General features: G+C 39.1%; 1 protein-coding gene across 1 annotated transcript; it reads right to left on the reverse strand.

Moving 5' to 3' along the window:
* Positions 1-5,029: 5,029 nt before the first annotated feature.
* Positions 5,030-14,369, reverse strand: LOC101853755 (transmembrane protein 41A; the record flags this gene model as incomplete). The annotated part of the gene is given in 6 exon segments (XM_005090514.3): positions 5,030-5,845; positions 7,905-8,043; positions 9,296-9,457; positions 10,502-10,658; positions 11,494-11,899; positions 13,127-14,369. Coding segments are annotated over 6 exon segments (1,092 nt in total). The 5' UTR covers positions 13,191-14,369.
* Positions 14,370-16,317: the final 1,948 nt, after the last annotated feature.

The raw sequence follows: 16,317 nt of genomic DNA on the forward strand, positions 1-16,317 counted from the left end.
GGGGGGCAATCCAGGTTGAGAGATACAACGCCCACGCTCATACTTGGTTAAAAATCAACAACAAAACAACCTATATGTGAGCACACCGTTAGCTCAGTTGGTATCATGCTGGACAACGGAGCGAATAACTCTGGTTTGAATTCCTAATAGGATGACCTTAACTTGGGTAGCTTAAGGGGGGTTTTAAGGCTCTCAAACCATTTGGCTCGTTTCTATCGGCGGACATGGACGTTAATATTCGGAGGTTCTGAAACTTAAAAAAAAAACAACCCATAGCTTGCGGTGTTGGAAAGGGAGTTAAACTTTTTACAAAAATGACGATGACAAAGAAATAGGCACAAAAAGAGGGTTACGAATTACGTCTACTTACTTCAGAGCACTGAAAAGCGCCGAGTGAAGTCGTATATTGTCACTTTTAAGGACAAGCGGGCTAACCCAGATTTCGGGGGTGTCCAGAAATCTTGATCAACACCAAAAGTGAGAATTGGGCCTCCCCCATGGGAGAAGTTTGGTTTCAATGATGTGTATATTTGTTTGGATAGAGAAAACTCTCCTTGTCTTTTATTAACTTTTAAAGAAACTGAACAAGGAGCAAAAACTTTACCTTCGATTTTCTCAAAACAGCATTTTTCGGGATAGCCCCTTTGTACCTAAAAGCGACCATATACACGTGAAGTGGAAGCCCAGCGCACTCGTTTATGCTTTCTCATAACTGGCTGAAATTGAAAATGTGAATTTGCTTTGTTTTACCTCTTCACAAATTAGGCCACCACCCCTACCCACCCACTTTTTCTTTCCGTCTCTCCTCTAGATGCACCCTCTTGCATTTGCATGGATATTTTTTCTTTTAGTTCACCTACTGAGACTCTCCAGCCCCTCCTTCATTCTCTGTCTCTATCTCTTTCTCTCCCTCTATCATCTTTTCTCCTTCTCCACCACCAACTCCCCCTCTTTCTCTCCTCCCCCTCCTCCTACTACTACAATTTTTAAAATCACTGACAAAAAGTATCCAAAGCCTTACTAGGATTCCATTTCAATCTGTAAATAAACCCACAAAAATTTACTTCAACACCCCCCCTCCCAAACCTGTAAAAATCACATTCTGTACCTAGTGTTTTAGCTCAGTTCTCAGGTTAACATTACTAAAGTATTAAAAATAATGTAGGGGCCTACCAGGCTAAAGGTACTATTATGAAACATAATCACTTGACATTCAAAAAAGGAATACCCAAAGTCAGAGTACTGTAACCAAAGGGGCATGATTATCATTGATAGGTGCCAAGTTTGGTACAGTTTCTTTAAAGTAGTATACGTACAGTGTTTGTAGAATTTCAGATCTCTGGAGAATGACGAGCTGGCCTACGTTCATATACATACACTGTAAAGCTGATAGTCAGAAAAACAAGTGTAAGTTAGTGTACAAGTTTTCACCCTTATCAACACTATTACGTTATAAGTGGACCTCTGAATTTAACGTTCGTCTCCTATAGGACTGAACCAAATGGGTAGAAAGCCTTGAAAACTCAACAAAACGACCCAAGTTCAATAACGCCCAGTCAAGGTTTCGAACCAGGACCATCCATCCATAGTCCACAATGATACCAACTGAGCTAATGGCACACCCAAAGGTCAGAAACAGAGTGCTGATAGGCAGAACAAGATAAACTACCAAGCCCCAGATAACGAAAATGCAACGTTCATCAAATCAAGGTCAGACAATCGATAACAACTGGAGAGCTTATAGGTTAATATTACCATCTTCAGTTGTCATTTCAGTAAATAAATTGGGCTTTGAATAGCTGAACAACACTGTTGTAATCAAAAGGTGAAGACCCTCGTTATCTGACAGTGTACGTTTTGGTCATGTAAAACATTGTCGCAGCTCAACGTACGCCTCCTCAGTGCAAGATTCCCATTCACTTAAGTCAAGTGTGGGCCATCCAGGTTCAAAAGGGAACATCCTCGAACAATGAATCTATAGTTCGGCTTTCCTTTGATCTTGGATGTTCTGAAATCCTTCCAACAATGAAATCACAAGTAATATCTTCTCTCTGTCTCTGTTTCCCTCCAACACACAAACAAACACACACAACACACACACACACAAACATGCATAATCATATGATCTTATTACACTGACAATATCAATAATATTGTTCTTAAAAAATGACAAGACAATACATGAACACTATTTAAATCAGAACTGTTTCCATTTTGAATTTATTGCATATCACCCTTTGTATCAAAAGTCAACGGGCCATTGAAATTCCAATTCCAATTTTAATTTGAGGATGGGGAAAACAATGGAATGTAGGAGAAAGAAATTATGACTCGGTTTCATCAAAAAGTGATTGTGGCACACCAAAAAAGTTAAAACAGAATACATAAGATTCAAGCTAAAAGTATTATGTGCAGATTAATAATTTAAACCACATGTCAACTGCATCTGAAATAATGCCTGGAAAAAATTGGGAGAAATTTAGATTAAGTATTGGTAACGCCCTCATAACCTTGGTGGCAAAAATCTGTGATTTTTCATCAAGTTCTAAAAGGTTACAGTTTAAGGGTTACCTGTCACTCAGTGGTTGAACGTTGGGGAGATAGACAGTAAGATTTCAACAATTTGTCTGCATTGGTGCTCAAATACCCCCCCAAAAATAGCCAAAATTGAAAGAAACCCCCGCCAAACAAACCCACAAAAAAACAAAAACAATACACTTCCAAGTGTCTCTCTTTGGATTAAATAACACAATTATTTCTTGAGGAAATTGAAGTCATAATTCTTCAATGGCATCTTGGAGCACAAGTTCAGCTGAGAAAATAAATCCATAATCAACAGGGGCAGCAGGAATTTGACATTTCTACTGCACAAATGATGAGCAAATAACATATGTGATTGTTCAGTTCACCTGTGTGGTCATGTGTGGTGTGGTGTATGTGTGTGTGTGTACGTGTACGTGTGCGTGCACGTGTGTGCGCGCGCACATGATTTTTACGTGTGCTTGTATATATATATAATATGTATCTATGGCAATGTTTTGAGTATTTAAGCCTCCAAGCATATATGAGCATGAGAGTCCCTTTTTCAAATTGCCCTTCGGAACTTGGAAAATACAAAAGTATGAAACCAATGGGATACCGGTAATAAATACATGTCAGTGTATACTTATCAATAATAATCTCTAATCACTCTTTTAATCAATCCCACTCCAATTTAACATATATCAAAACATAAATCTTTGCACTATAAAAAAATTCTGGTAACAACCTTTCAAGTCAAATAATTTACATATAGGCCTACATTCTTACTAAAAGCTTTCTCTTCTGTACAAATACAAAACACAAATCCACTTAGATGGATTAAGAATTGACTAGTGAAGCTCTAAAACTTAATAATTTGAGAGGTAAAAACTAAACCTGCAACTTGGTCGTTCCGACAATGTCACTACAACCAAACCATAGATTATTCAGCTTTTAAAAGAAAATGTCAATGCACACTCATGAGAATCACTATGTTATGAGCTACAAATAGCCTACAGCAAAACAAAACAAGAATAAAACTATCAACAGACTTTATGCGTTTTGATTCTTCAAGCAATCCGTCTTTCATTGACCACAAGAATATGTGTGGTCCCAGTGCAAGCAAACCATTGAAAGCTATGGAGAAAGGATATTTCTTTGGAAATTGTGCAGTGTGGAAAAGGGAAGAGAACACAAAAAAGGCTCACATAGACTCAGTAGCCAGAGAGTGACAAATTGTTTATCCTTCACAAATTTATACACTACACTCAGCAGTGATGCCACAGTACATTTTCAAGGCTGTAATCTTATAAAGGATCACTGAAATTAAAAGTAAACAGTTCTGGAAATGCCATTGAATGTAGACAGAGCAATGAGCTATAAGCTCCTAAACAAAATCATGAAAAAGTACCAACATAAAGAATTTCTTCAAGTTGCTACACATATTATACTTGTTCTCTTGCCTTTGGCAGTGAGAATATGACCACAAAAACTATAAACAAGGCACTTCAACTCGCACTGCATACCACCTGTGTATGCATTCAATCACAGTGTCCTAGCCCTAAACATACAACTTTTGAGAACATCGTCTAAAGGAGACCTGAACATACCATGGGAGTGAATGACTTTTGTAGAAATACATATTTAAAAATGTGTATACAAAGACTGTACTTTAAGAAAGCGTTGAGTTTTAAGAGAAAATAGGGGAGAAGGGAAAGGGTCTTCGACTCAAAAAATGATGGGCTGGGCTGAAAATACTCTGATCACCAGTGAAAGCCAAATTCTTTCAAATAAAGCATTTTGATTTTAATAGAAACACACACAAAATGTATAAAATTGGTAGTTCAGATATCCTTGGTCATAATGACAGTGAATGTAATTGACAAAAGAACAACAGAATTCTAGTTCCCCTTTTACAGCCATTAAGAGTAAGAGTAATAACTCTTATAACAACATAGTTCCTGTCTCCCACAGCACAGCATGCTTTCTGTCTTCCTGGGCATCATAAAATATTGAAAGACAATACAAAAACAAAGACTCTGACACACCAGTATTAATTAAGTCAACAGAAGTGCTGCTTAACATACACTCTCATTTAGTTTTTCCACACAACTGATGGCAGTGGCACAGGCCATATACATATATATATATATCAACACTGATAGTTGTTTTTCTGAAAATATTGCACCCGTTTTAACTGGCTGCTCTAAGACAATATATATTAAAAGAAATCATCAGGTAATGCAGTTATTTTTCCTAATTTGTATTTTTCATTTGATGTCTTTTTCATCCTTAAAATGTAAATCTTGTCATCTCAATTTTCAGATTTTGTGACTTTCAAAACAGTAAAAGGAGGAACATCCAAACATCAGCTCTGACTCTTCACTGTTAACACTTTCAAAAACTAAAATTTCAACAGCCATAACTTACAAATACTTTCTTTGAACGAGTCACCAAAGACAAAAAGATTTCTAATTTGCTGTTGTTTTATACTGGCGATATGACCCCCCCCCCCCCCCCCCCCCCAAAAGTGTTCTTGATGGACGGCAAGGTAAAGAGTGTACTCAAAATGTATCTGCTCTGCTTGGACTCAAGTTGTCTGGAGATGCAGTTTTTGATTTGAGTCATAAGGACAACATCCTTATTCTTCGAGGCAGTAGACATTCAAATGCAGATCACGTCTCTGTAAAGACCCTGAGTGAGGGTTTTAGGGCTGCCCTCAACATCAACAGATCATTCCAGAAGGTTCAGTATTTTATAGGGACGTAAGTCATGTGATCTGACAATCCTGAAGCAGTTGGCCCACTGTGAAGTCATGGAGTCACTTATACAACTCCTTCTTGACCCGCTATAAACAAAAAAATAAAACACACAGCAATCTGTTCCTTGCCCATTGCAGATTCACAGAATACACATTCACCATCTTACTGAATGAGCTGGATTTGTAGTACGCAAACGGGTAAAAATTCCAATTTGTAGAACACAAACAGGAAAAATTTGCATAGTGCATGGCTTTTACAGCTATTTAGAGATCTTGTCAACAAGAATGGAGGACGCATGAAGAAACACTGGTTGTAAGATGAATTCCACTTCAAAACCAAACAAGTTCCGTGCTGGACTAGTTCAACACACGTGCCTTCCATGAAAAGTCTCTTCTACACTTAATCCTTGTGAAGTTTCTTGATGACCAGTCCAGGGAGGAGCGCGGCCAGAGCTGCCAGGGACATCTTGAGCATGGTCCCCGTGGAGAACACATCGCTGACCGAGCTGATCTCCGAGAGTACACTGCCCGTTTGGACACATATGAAATTGTAGGGCATCAGACCTGAGAGAGACAAGACATGATTAAGTTAGAGTTTAAGTAAGGTGAAGCAAACAAAAAAACAGGTAATGGCCATTAAGTGCTCAGAAAAAGTAGTACAGACAGACAGAAAAAAACAGGTAATGGCCATTAAGTGCTCAGAAAAAGTAGTACAGACAGACAGAAAAAAACAGGTAATGGCCATTAAGTGCTCAGAAAAAGTAGTACAGACAGACAGAAAAAAACAGGTAATGGCCATTAAGTGCTCAGAAAAAGTAGTACAGACAGACAGAAAAAAACAGGTAATGGCCATTAAGTGCTCAGAAAAAGTAGTACAGACAGACAGAAAAAACCAGAGAAAGTAAAGGAGCGTACACTAAACACCCAATGACATGACAGGTACATGAGCTGATGATGTTGAAGCAGTAGTTGATATTGTCATTTTTAAGGACAGTCAGGACTTTTCAAACGGTCACTTGAGTAGGGCATTAGCATATTCCGACAACAGTCAATAAACATGGGCTACAACAACACATGTTCAATAGTTTTCAAACTTAGAAAAGCAAATTTAAAAGGTGTCACTCAGCTTTATCAAAATATGAGATATGTATTAGCCAAAAAAAAAAAATGCTCCTCAATAGGAGATGGGGCTTCAGAAAATGAATGTGACAACACATTTTAATTTTAAGCCATGTACGAATACCAAGGTTTAACTGTATTTTTATACGTAAATTCTCATCTGTCGGTAAGTATAGAAATACCTGCCATAGATTCCAAAATTTGCTATTCGGAAAATATTAACCTTGCAGATGACTTCCATGAGGCTTTTTATCTGTAGGAGTTTGTAATTTTGAGACAATAAATTTTGATTTGGCATTGCAAAGTTTTAAGTTAAAATACTCTGAGGACTTACTTAATAGGTTTTGGCAGAGTATAAACCAGCCCTGTTGTTTAATAATTGGTGAATGTGTTTATCCTAGGACCCACTCAACCTGCTCCTCAATGCAAAGAACGGTAGAGTGATTGCATAGATAAAACTATTCCATTATATAAAAATGAAAGGAGATTTGTTGTCACTTTTTGCTATAAAAAACAACAACTTGAATCTGCATGCAATCTTGAGGAAGAGAAATGAAAAGCCGAACAGGTCAACAGGTTCGATTGTGATAGGTCCCTTATGATAAAAACAAAACAATTATCACGATTCCCCAGTAGCTGTAAACACTTTACAGAACTTGAGTCTTTTCATTTCGGACGAAGACAGTTTGGACAGTTTCATTTTTTCCCATACAACTGATAAGCTGATTAAGATAGTTTTGAAAGAGAAACTAGACGAAGTTTCGTTGTTGTTGTTTTTTTGTACAACTGATAACATGCTTTAATACGTTTTAAAAGTGAATTTATCAAAGAGACAAGTTTATAGCTTATAACATCAAAGATTCATTTGTTTGAAAATACGTGTGTGTATCCAGAAAATAACAATGTTCTTTGAAAAGGTGTTGCTAAAAAACCGCTTGAAGTGAAAAGTTTTTTTTTTTAAACTCCCTGGTTCAATTCTAGTTTTGACCATATATTTTAAATTCCTAATCCAAAATTACACAAATTAGCTTTTCCTTTAATACTGTCACTGTGTATTGTTTTATTGTCATTGAGTATTCCCTCTCTCTAACTGGATGCCAGGTATCGTTATACGAGTAGGTGGATGTGTGCAGGTGAATTTATGCATCAGAGTATGTGGGCGCATGTGTTAATGGAGTAAAAAGAAAGTGGATGGTGTAAGATAAAGTAAGAGTGAGAAGAGAGAAAGACAGTGAGAGAGAGGGAGGGAGGGAGGGAGGGAGGGAGGGAGGGAGGGAGGGAGAGAGAGAGAGAGAGAGAGAGAGAGAGAGAGAGAGAGAGAGAGAGAGAGAGAGAGAGAGAGTAAGAGTAATAGTAATAAATAGATGTCGTTGAGGGGTTGTATCTGTGTGGTTGTATTTTTGCTCAGTAGCTCAGTACACTATTATTATAAAACGATACATTTGTGCTGTTTCTGTAAAAATTAAGCCCCTAGAGCAGCACTCGCTTTACATAACATCATTACCTATAAGCACCGAGAGGAAGAACAGATGAATTGGAATCCCAACAAGAGGGGCTACGACGTTCATGAACCAGTTGGGAGACATCGGGAACAGTCGCAGGAACAGCAGAAAGAAAAACAAGCTGTCTTTGTTCTCTTCCACCTGTGAAGATAATTCAAGGCACCATAAATCTACTGCCCAGAGTGAAACTCCGATGTAATACACAGTGAAACACGGATAGCTCGAATTAGCCAGGACTGGTCCCGGAAGTTTGAGGGATCCGTAGTTCTAGGGATATCTTACATTAAAGTTAAAGAAGAAAAAAATAAGGCACTGCAGGCACTGTTCGACAGATGCAAGATTTCGAGTCTTCTGTGTTCGACCTATCCATGTCATACTGTATGTCACTTTTCAAAACAGAGTACAGCTGAGTCTTACGCTAAGCAGTGGAAATGAGTTTGAGAAAAAAGAAGCCCATTTATTATATCGATAACAGCCATTTAGTTAACTTTGTTTACTTGGGTAAAGAAGAGCACATTGACGCAATAACGGTGGTCATTTAGTGATGGAACGAGTAAAGCAAGACAGACAGACAGACAAAAACAACAGAGGTAGAGAAAAGAAAGGCGCCCTTCAATAACCCATAGCAGCAGTTTCCTACAGTGAAAAAGTATGTCAGACACGTAAAAGAAAACAGTGGGAAATCTAAAAAGTAGGACCTACAGTGGCACCCTCCAATCACACACATGTTTAAAATAAACACAGCAAGGAGGAGCACATAATGCTTAGGAAAGGAAAAAAAGAGGTCTTGATGAGTTGTAGTTTATCGTAACTTAGTCTATAACCACAATAGAAACATTCGAAAAATGAAGGAGCAGACAGTATATCACCGAATCAAGGACAAGACAAAATATGTAAGCAACGGAAGCATCAACAAGCATTCTTAAAGATTTCTTAAAGAAGGAGCATACAATGTACTTTTTGATTGGGCATGTGTGCATATGTGTCTGTTTGCGCACACATACATGCTTGCGCACACGTGCGTGTTTGTGCACGTATGTGAGTGTGCGTGTCTGTGTCTGTGCGTGTGAGTGTGGGAAAGAGACAGCAAAAGGCTAGGGTCAGCAGACAATAGTATGAACTGAAGGAAAGATTAAAGCTGTAGTGCTGACAGACAGGGACAAACAAGAGCATAGAAGCAAAGCAAACCAAAAAAGTGCTCCAAGAATGACATTCATGACAGAAAAAGAGGTGAATGGTGGAAATGGAAAACAAAAACAAAAGAAAAAAAGGAAACATAAGTCAAAGAAAGAAAAAGAGTTGGACAAAAACCAAACAGATTAACAAAGACAATTTTAAAAAAAAATGCAGACAAACAAAAAAATAGAAATAAAGTTATTGAAAACATTCTGACCTTTTCTTGAAAGAACTTGACTCTCTCTGGGAAGTACTGAGTGACATAACTCCTACCAAAAGTCCTAGAGAGCAGATAACAATTTGTTGCCCCAAGGGCTGTCAGTGGACTGGCCAGCAGAAAACCCAAGTAGGGTCCAAATAACGCTCCAGCGAGTAAATTCTGAAAGGGGAAAAACAACAGATGACTGTATGAAGACTAACACTCAGCCCTCAATCACACTTGGAGAAAAACTGAAAGAGCTCTGGGTTTTTTTTTAGAGCATTACAATGTTTCATTTCAGTTCTACACAGCTTCAGAATGTAAATTTATGGATAATGATACCTTCAAATCACATATCAACAGCATTCACTGTTCAAAAAAAAAAATTTTTAACATTATATACGGTACACTAGAAACAATTCTGGACATCGCTGTGGAGAGCGAAAAAGACTAAAAGGATTGACATGAAATCATAGGGGGAGAATCTGTAAGGCAGTTACAGTCACAGGTACCACAGAAATGGAGAACCAAAATAATAGAGGGTTATTTCTTAAGAATATCACTTTTACCAAGTTTCCCCATAAGGAGTCATGAAGCATGTAACAACAGGTAAAACATACTTTTAAATAATCAGAGATGCAAACTGTCTAAGATTTTTCTAAATTCTGAAGTTTTCATCCCAGTGGAAATATATGCATGCAGGGACTCAAAATTTACAGATCATTATGTCAAATACATCTTGTCTCAAGACTTTTCTTGTACAAAAGGTTGAGCAAAATCAGGACAATTTCAGAAGTCCAGATTTAAGGATTTATCCACAAAATCAGCACCTCTGAATAATATACAGTGAGCACCAAGGCCTTTTATATCTTATTTTTTATAACATTAATATTATGAGATGATGTCAATAATGATACTGAAGATGATTACATGATCATGACCATGATCTATGTATAAGCTCTTGGATGAGACCAAAACACTCTCATTACTCAAACCACCAATCCCTCAAACAATTGTCTTAGTAAGAGATTTTTGGCACATGCAACACAGTAAGGTCATACCAGTGCATAAGAATAGAAGAGTTACAAGAGAGTAAAAAATGCAAAAAAAGAAGGAAAGATATGAATGATAGATGTTTCATAAGAAACAAGGAGCAAACCACATCAGAGTACCCACCAACCCTGACAATCTCTTAGAAGAGCCTACAGTGATAGACTCACTCACCAGGAAAACTGAGCCAGGGATGGCAAACGTCTGTTTGTAGATGAAGCCTGCACAGAAGACCAGTAGCAGATAGGCCAGGTGTGTTTCTTTCATGTGGAGCAGGAAGCTGGACATCTGTGTTATGTCCTCTATGCTGGTGGGGAACTTCAGCGCAAAGCTGGAGAAACCAAAGAGACAATTTTACACACGGTAACAGCTGAAGACGAAAAGTAAATAAACAAGCCATAATTTGAAAAATGGAAGAAAGGAAAAGTAACTATTGACCTATTTTACAAGCATGGTCAGTTATGTTCAGACAGACACTCTGCCACAATAAAATTCAAATATTACGATTTTGTTTCAGTAAGGTTTTACAGCACCCACAACTGCATAAGGTCATATGAGCTGCTCACCTCTCTAGCCTCTGCAGCACAAAGTCTGCTTCGACTATAAAGGCACCCCGGAAATACCAGTTCACAAGAGAGTGACAAACATACAAAAGAAGTTGAGGAAAAAATGACGATAGTTAGGATGAGCCCCTATGTTCCGGCACACAATGAGCATGACATTGATAAATCAGCCCATTAAAAATTCTACTGTGCATAAGAACATGTTAATATCCCCCCTTTGGAAATGGCCTACAGTAGCACTGCCCTGAGGGGGTTAATGTTATGAGGAACATCTACACATAAATATCTTTTAACAGTCTGAAAGTTTGCATTCCTGCTAAGTTTCTTCTATACATTGAGCAAAAAAAAAAAATGGACAAAAGTAGTAAGTTGAATACCTGGTTTTCTTGAGCATGGTTTGATTCAAAGACAAGTTATACGTTTTTCTTGTGTATGTAAGCCACCCCGTAAACCAAATTTCCTCAAGGAGATCAATAGAAGAGGAGTTATATTTATTATGTAGTTATTTACTGTTATTTTTGACTCGTCTATGAAGAAAGGGAGGACAAACACAGCCAAACCAAGTAGTGAAATACAATCGTAGACAAGGAAAGCTGTACCCACCTTTTGCCAGCCTCCAGGTCGACAAACCAGTGTGAGAGTAAGTAGAGGCTGACGGTAGCCAGGGAAAAGATCACCGGCACCCACATGATGGACCAGCACAGATGGGAGTTTGGGGAGTGACCGCTGCCAGGAGCCGGGGTTCCCCCCTGGGACGAGGGACTCCGCCGGACCCCTCTGTCAGTATTGTTGTTCTCCATGACTCTCTGAAGCAGCCGTTCCCAGTACGGAGAGATCTGCTGCCAACTGCTGCTGCTACTACTGTTGCTGCTGTTACTACGCCAGCACCTGCATCTGCTGTCCCATGTGATATTTGTAGTACTGCTGCTATTGTTGTTGTTGCTGTCGCGACGGGGATATACTGCTATCAGTTGGTGTTTCTCATTGTGGCATGGGACCAGCTGAAGACCTGAAGAGACAAAGAAAACAATACCAAAAGAAATATTAATAAGGTCGCACATCATTTGAGAAAATGAGCAGAATGCAACAGCATCGTGCATATAAACCCAATCTAAATTGGTGGTTTAACTATTTTTAAAAAGAGGTAAAATCAAATAGAATTGAACCACTCTTCCTCCAATATCACCCCACTCCTAACCCCCTCCCCGGACCTCATTGACTGTATGTGCTTGTCAAACATAGGCAGAATTTATATTTTCTATGTTCTCATTATCAATAGGCCTATAGTAGAAGCTTAGTGCCCCTACCCTCAACGACCATCAAATCAAATGATACTGCGCCTGTTGCGTCTTGACAGAGGTCTTAAAGCCATTTGCATGATACAACTTTTTACCAACTGTTTTAACTTGTTCTTATACCATTAAAAATAAACCATTGTTAAACCCATGAAAAATAAAGAAATAGCGTCATATATTCCGTGATTCCAAACGTATGACAATGTTTCTTCCTTGGAGCATATCATGGGAGTCAAGATCTGAAGAGAGAAAAAAAAAATACATGAGAAATCTAGTTCCTCTATGTCTCCCACCCAGGCAAAGTTATATCATATCCCCCGGGGCAGTGCCACTGACGGAAGTGTCTTTAGGCCATTCCCAAAGGGGGGACATTTCTCGTTCAAGCACAGTAGAATTGTAAATGGGCTGATTCATCAATGTCACGCTTATAACTGTGCCTGATCTACAACAGGGAACTGCTGCTTTTTCTTTCCTGATCCTTACTATTGTCATTTTCCTCTACTTCTTTTGTATGTTTGTCACTCTCTTGAGACCTGCTATTTTGGGGTGTCTTGATAGTTGAAGCAGACCTTGTGCTGTTGAAGCTAGAGAGGTGAGCAGTCTAAGTCTGATTCCCCGTAAAGACTTCTCTGTTGACACCCACCCCTTGGCGCTCATATGACCTTATGCAGTTGCGAGCGCCGTAAAACCCTCTACTATTTAAAAAAAAATTCTTTTAAGTTGTATCATTCATATATGGCTTTTTTTTCACATCCTTGAATTGAAATGCCAAACAGTCACTTAATCGATCGTATAAATTTAAGCATATGCTCACATGGAAGAAGGCGGCAAACAGTTTAAAAGGTGCCATAATGACAATGTTATTGACAATAATATATAGATATTTATATTCAAAGTACGGTTTAACAAGATATTGGACTGAACTCTGTCACTTAACTTACTGTAACAAAGTCGAAAAGCGCTGTTAAATTTCGGTCTTTTCACTTGTAGTGAATCCTCATCCATTGTCTTCACACACGAAACAAGGGAAAAGCAAATGATTTTATTTCAAGTCACTGCGTGGAAAAAATGGAATCGCATCAGAACACACCAACACAACTTGACCTCTTCATACACTCTGAAAACACGACTGGTCGGGATTTATAAACAACCCAGAAAATCAAATTCCAAACAAACTGAACTCTTGTTTATAAAGGGAGCTTCCGATAAGCGAGTCACAGCCAGCAGCAAGCTAGAGATAGCATAAACGTCCTTAACAGTCCCAAACAAAACATTCAGGGACAACAGCAGCACCAAGTTCAAAACTACAACCGCGGAACTGAAAACCCCCAAAGACAAAACAAGAAACAGAAATTCTCAACACAAGTTCTGTTGCCAGGAGGTAGCAAAGGAAAATGCCGTTGTGCGATATCGTTGCTGCTTTATCGGTTTTTGGGTTTGACTCTTCCTTTTTTTTTTTCCTTTACTTTTACTCCGCACCCCTGAGTCACCAGCACGACCCACCAGCGCTATGGGCCCATATATGATGTGCTACGATATTTCCTCACCTCTCTATGATGAGTCAACCGTGACGAGAAAAGAAAATTGCTTAATACCACACCCGATCTATGTTTAGTATCGCCGATATGAGGCCTCAGTAGTAGAAATGTTTGAGCGAATGAAGCACTCCTCTAGACAGGGAATTCCTTTCAAGAGACGATTTCATTTGACACAAACTTAATATGCATGGGGTAAAAGCACACTCTTCCCAAGTCGAACACACAAATCTTGACTATGTCCTCAAACTGCTCTCAAGAAAACTCCCAGTTCGTTCTCTTTTATACACGGCGTGAGCAAAGACACGGATCTAGCCTGCACGACATTGCACTGACGTAGTAGTAGTAGCTGAACAAAAAGCGCATGGGTGTCAATCGGTGTCAGTTCAACTGAACGCAAAGAAACAAGCCCACTCAACACAGAGGAAGAATGCGATATGTGGGTCACACAAAAACCAACACCAATCTCGGTGGCACGATAACAATGATGAAGTCAAGTCTTAACATAACGGAAAGCTATACGGATCCACCTGAAAGTTGATACACGTTCATAAACATAACTTGATCAAAAACCAAATCCGCATAACACGTACTTGACTGAGGAGCCGTCTGACCACAACGCTTGGGACACTTGGTTCCTGCACACCTCGAGCACCACAGTACACATAAAAACAAAGTGAATCCGCTCTAGTGATCATGTCTGATCGATGCAGAATTAACCAAGTGTGTGGGTTTACCGCCCCTTTTCACACTGCTACTATTAGAATTATTTACTGACCGAAGAACCCGCACACTGGGCAATATTGGTACAGCATGGTTCACTGGCCTTACATTAAGCGATGCCCTTGACCTACATGCGTGTAAAGGGCAGGCTCCCGATCTTCGGACTCCATTCATTCCAAAGATCATAATAGACTAATAAGTTCATATGTCCCACGAATCTTGTTATCGCAGGCCAGGTCGTTATCGCTTTACTTGCTATGTATGCAGTCATTTCATTAACCGTTCGCTACCTCAGAACTACAAAGTTCTACCTGACAGTTTTTGCCGTTTTGAGTTACTAAGACCTTGAGGTCAGAAGCCAAATGTTCTATTTTCTCTATCAAAATCGTAAGATTATTCGGAGTCGTTACCAAGATATTCAAAAGAACTGCATTGACGTTGTGCAACTCAAAGTTTTTTAAGTCAAATTTCTCAAAACTAGGCACTGGGCAGATAAAACTAATTCCGTTAACTTGTAGGGAGTTGTCTCACTAGTAGTTGACGTTGTGTAATATACAGTGCAATTGCAGTTGTTTTACCAATAACAGGTGTTTTCAATCCACCAACCTGTGAAATTTAGTACCTCTCTGTAAAATTTAATTCTATATTACAATCGAAAGCAGCATGAAACGTGACACATCCCCCACAATCACAGTCCATAAGGGTCCGGTAAGAAAGACGTAGAAATCTTCGAATGAACTCTCGTCTTGATTAAATAGGGGAGCAAATACGGAGCCTGTTAAAATCTCCCCCAAAGCACAAGACGTACAAAAATCCTTACGAGAAATTGAACCCAGCAGGCCACAACATAAGCCAAGCTTTTTAATTAACTGAACTAATCGCCATTCTGCCTTTTATAGCTGACACGCAGCCCTTCCATACGGTACTCAGCCGTGAAGAAGTACGTTTCATCGGTACTGGAGTACAGACACACTAGGTTCACTAAACCATAAAATAAATAATCCATGCCTAACAAGAAAGTTAAATAAGGTGACAGACAACTAGTATAATGATCAGTCAGCTATAATAGTGACAGCAGATCTCGCACAACCGCGGAGCCAGCATTTACTCGTACTAACTACAGATTCGACCTATTTAATTTATATCAATAAATGGTCGCTTTTAAGCACAAAGGGACTATCCCGAAAAAAAAGCAGTTTTGAGAAAATCGAAGGTAAAGTTTTTGGACCCTAGTTCAGTTTCTTTAGAAGACAAGGAGAGTTTTCTCTATTACCAAATATACACATCAATGAAACCAAACTTCTCCTATAGGTAGGGCAATGCCCACTTTGGTGCAGATCAAGATTTCTGGAAACCCCCGAAATCTGGGTTAGCCAAGGAGCTTAAACTCCTTGGGGTTAGCCTGCTTGTCCTTAAAGCGAACAAATAAATGTACCGCTACTGTACAGAGTTCTACAGTTTCTTTCCAATTTGGGTGTTTTCACGCCCCCGCCATTGACACAAGTTAGATCATTTTGGGGGCGGGTTCTCGTCCCTTCCCGTAAGGGCCAACCAGGGGCTGAGAGGGATACAACAACTCAACAGAGAGTAGAAAGACCGAGCTACTCGATAAAATTTATTCCCATTCAAGAGAGTACGAGACGCACAAAGAGTAAATTTAACAAACTATTCATTTGGCAGTTTCAAAGTCTCCACAACTGAGATAAAAACGAAGACGGCAGGGTGTCCATCAAGCTACCCACTGAAGGTACAGGACTGTATGAGATTGCGCATGCAACTTATAGTTACAGAGCGGAGCCTTCGATTCAGCGTCTGTCTGCGATATAAACAAAACCGTTAATAAGTCAAATTCGAGAGTAACCCGTGGGGAATCG

The sequence above is a fragment of the Aplysia californica genome, unplaced genomic scaffold, assembly GCF_000002075.1.
Source record: "Aplysia californica isolate F4 #8 unplaced genomic scaffold, AplCal3.0 scaffold00018, whole genome shotgun sequence".
Lineage (NCBI taxonomy): Eukaryota > Metazoa > Mollusca > Gastropoda > Aplysiida > Aplysiidae > Aplysia > Aplysia californica.